The sequence below is a fragment of the Coregonus clupeaformis genome, chromosome 5, assembly GCF_020615455.1.
Source record: "Coregonus clupeaformis isolate EN_2021a chromosome 5, ASM2061545v1, whole genome shotgun sequence".
In the NCBI taxonomy this organism is placed as follows: domain Eukaryota; kingdom Metazoa; phylum Chordata; class Actinopteri; order Salmoniformes; family Salmonidae; genus Coregonus; species Coregonus clupeaformis.
This window is the reverse complement of record NC_059196.1, coordinates 20664997-20668550: the sequence shown is the minus strand read 5'-3', so window position 1 is coordinate 20668550 and position 3554 is coordinate 20664997. Positions and strand designations below refer to the sequence as shown.

The window sequence follows — 3554 nt, the reverse complement described above, 5'->3', positions numbered from 1 at the left end:
GTAAAAAGAAAACAGTAGCCTAAGGATCATGATCACTAGGTTAAATTATAAGATTAACATTTATCCAAACCTCACTCACCACTTTCAAATTCCCAAATAAAAAAATGTGGAATCAATTTAGTTGTGCATGCGCTTAAAGACGCTTCTCAGGTCAGTGGGCGGTGCGAGATGAAAGCGTCGTGTCATGGAAATGCCCACCCTCGCACTGGGTAAGAGCCGTAGATAGAAGAGAAAGTTCAGTGTTCTCAAACGATGGATGGAGTGCGGTTGTCGGAGGTAGAGTGAAATATATCTACTGCTGCAAACAGATGCACGGATTCAGCTTTAAACAGTTTTTATTCAAAACTAAGAAGTCAAGGATAAGGAGTAAACACTTTCTGTAATGAACGTTATTTGAGCTCACCACCGTTATTTTCTAATTTCATTGCGAACTTCATTTTCAAGATTGAACTCTGCCTTGCTCGAATTGGCTCGGAGTCTTCCCTTCTAAGAACATTTAAACATCTAATTCCGGGGAAGCTTTATATAAAAAAATATATTATAGACTAGTGTTTACTTACTGTAATTATTTGTGTTATATTTTACCTGCATTTGCGTTGTGTATCAGCAGGAAATGAATTTGTAACAACGGATTTATAACGCTACTTTTTGGGACTGTGCTTACAATGGTAAAATAATATGGAAATATCATTTTTGGTCTGAACAAATACAACTATTTCTTACACTAAACATATGACTGAAAATAAGCATGGAGGGGTCTCCTTTGAAGATACTGATTTCTCTCTGGTGTCAGCTAGTGGTTGCTGCCTACAGTGTGGAGCTAGGAACATACGACCTGGAACGAGGCAGACCAGCCAAATGTGAACCCATAGTAATTCCCATGTGCCAGGGCATTGGCTACAACATGACCAGAATGCCCAATTTTATGGACCATGAAAACCAAAAGGAGGCTTCCATCAAGCTGAATGAGTTTGCACCTCTATTGGATTACGGCTGTGATGTGCACCTTCGTTTCTTTCTCTGCTCCCTCTACGCCCCGATGTGCACTGATAAAGTGTCTACCTCCATCCCAGCCTGCAGGCCCATGTGTGAGCAGGTCAGGCAGAAGTGCTCTCCCATTATGGAGAAGTTCAACTACGCATGGCCTGACTCGCTGGATTGCTCCAGGCTCCCGACCAGGAATGACCCCAACGCGCTGTGCATGGAGGCTCCAGAGAACGACGTCAAGACGGAGAGCAAGAAGGGAGAGGACTTGCATTTTGTTCCCCCTCGGCCCAGGCAACCGGGTAGCAGTAACGGGCGCTCCACAGGCAGTCTGGGTTCCTGCGAGAACCCAGAGAAGTTCCATTACGTGGAGAAGAGCCAGTCGTGTGCTTCCCGCTGCTCCTCTACAGTGGACGTGTTCTGGTCCAGACGGGACAAGGACTTTGCCTTCATCTGGATGACGGTGTGGTCAACGCTCTGTTTTGTCTCCACGGCCTTCACCGTTCTCACCTTCCTCCTGGACCCCCACCGCTTCCAGTACCCCGAGCGGCCCATCATCTTCCTCTCCATGTGCTACAACGTCTACTCTGTGGCCTTCATCATCCGCTCGGTGGCCGGGGCCGAGAACATCGCCTGCGACCGGGAGAATGGCGAGCTCTACATCATCCAGGAGGGGCTGGAGTCCACAGGCTGCACCATCGTCTTCCTCATCCTCTACTACTTCGGTATGGCCTCGTCCATCTGGTGGGTCATCCTCACCCTCACCTGGTTTCTGGCCGCTGGCAAGAAGTGGGGCCACGAGGCCATCGAGGCCCACAGCAACTACTTCCACATGGCCGCCTGGGGCATCCCAGCTCTGAAGACCATCGTCATCCTCACCATGAGGAAGGTAGCAGGGGATGAGCTGACGGGTCTGTGCTACGTGGGCAGCATGGACTCTGGCGCGCTCACCGCCTTTGTGCTCATCCCTCTCTCCTGCTACCTGGTCATTGGCACGTCCTTCGTCCTCACCGGCTTTGTGGCTCTATTCCACATCCGCAAGGTGATGAAAACCGAAGGCACCAACACAGAGAAGCTGGAGAAGCTCATGGTGAAGATCGGCATCTACTCCATCTTGTACACGGTGCCCGCCACCTGCGTCATCATCTGCTACTTCTACGAGAGGCTCAACATGGACTACTGGAAGTTCAGGGGTCTGGAGGGCAAGTGCGGGTCGTTCCCCGGGCGCCGGAACAAGGACTGCTCCCTGGAGGCGTCGGTGCCCACCGTGGCAGTGTTCATGCTGAAGATCTTCATGTCTCTGGTGGTGGGCATCACCAGTGGTGTGTGGGTGTGGAGCTCCAAGACCCTGCAGACCTGGCAGGGCCTGTGCAGCAGGAAGCTGGCATCAGACAGGACTAGCAGGAAGCCCTGTGGCGGCGTGAGCTGCAGCAGCACACACTGTCATTACAAAGCCCCTGCCGTGGTGCTCCACATGGCCAAGACAGACCCTTACTCAGACAGCCTCACACATGTCTGACACTGACAGACAGTATATTACCAGTATGCAGTTCATTCAATGCTCTGTCTAAATGCATGAAGCTTCTGGGGTGACATTGTAGTATATGGAATAAGATTGAGAGGAAGAAGTTATAATTCAACTCTCAATTGTTGCTTTTCTGTGCATAGGGAGAAAGCATAGGCTACAGTATGGAAGCGGAAACAGCTTTCCTTATTTCAGTGTTGATGGGAAATGTTCAGTATTGCTCTTTATAGACACACAAGATGTGTGGACTGTATTACATAGACATGCTCAACTGCAATGCAGAAAAGGACTTGCATGGACATTTTAAAGGAGAGGCATTGTTCTCCCCTGAACTAGGTATAAATAACTTCATAAATATGTTTAAATGTTAAACAGTCTATTTATTGTATATATATTTAATTTAAGTTTACTTTGGTTTCTCACAAGTTTGATTGGAGTGCATCCATTAGGCTAAAGTGTAAACTCTTGAGAATCAAGGAAAATACAGTGCCTCTTATCAAGTTCTTAAGAATAATAAAATGGGGTATACATTTTTTAACTGCCTTTTAATTGTATGCTTTTGATAATGGTTTATTTACTATTATTACATTGAGTGTGAATCCTATACATGTTTCAATATGGTTTAGCTTCATTGCATTGATTGAGGAAATTATATTTAGAGCATTTTATGTTCTCTTTGATAATAATTTGGCTCTATAATAAATAAATACAATTCTCACAAAATGAGAACTTTGTTAGATTATCTATGGAATAAATCAGATGTGCAAATGAAAGGTGGCCTGATTCCTATGGTGATGCCAACATGCAAAAATCAACTGTAATCCTTTCGAGCATTTTTCTCAATACAATAGGCTACATCCTGGAAGCAACATCGACACACTATTCCTCAAAGAGAATTGGAGATGAATAGAGTGACAATCCATGATAAATAGTCTCAAGGTTTGGGTCATCATCTTGAATGAGATACTTCGTGGTTTTGGCAATGAAGCCCTTTATCTACTTCCCCAGAGTCAGATGAACTCATGGATACCATTATGTCTCTGCA

At 46.0% G+C, this 3554-nt stretch overlaps 1 protein-coding gene across 1 annotated transcript; it reads left to right on the top strand.

Moving 5' to 3' along the window:
* Window positions 1-240: 240 nt before the first annotated feature.
* LOC121564545 (frizzled-9) lies at window positions 241-3232 on the top strand. The gene has a single exon (XM_041875825.1). The coding sequence runs from the start codon at window positions 749-751 to the stop codon at window positions 2501-2503; it is 1755 nt and encodes a 584-aa protein (XP_041731759.1). The 5' UTR covers window positions 241-748; the 3' UTR covers window positions 2504-3232.
* The last annotated feature ends 322 nt before the right edge of the window (window positions 3233-3554 follow it).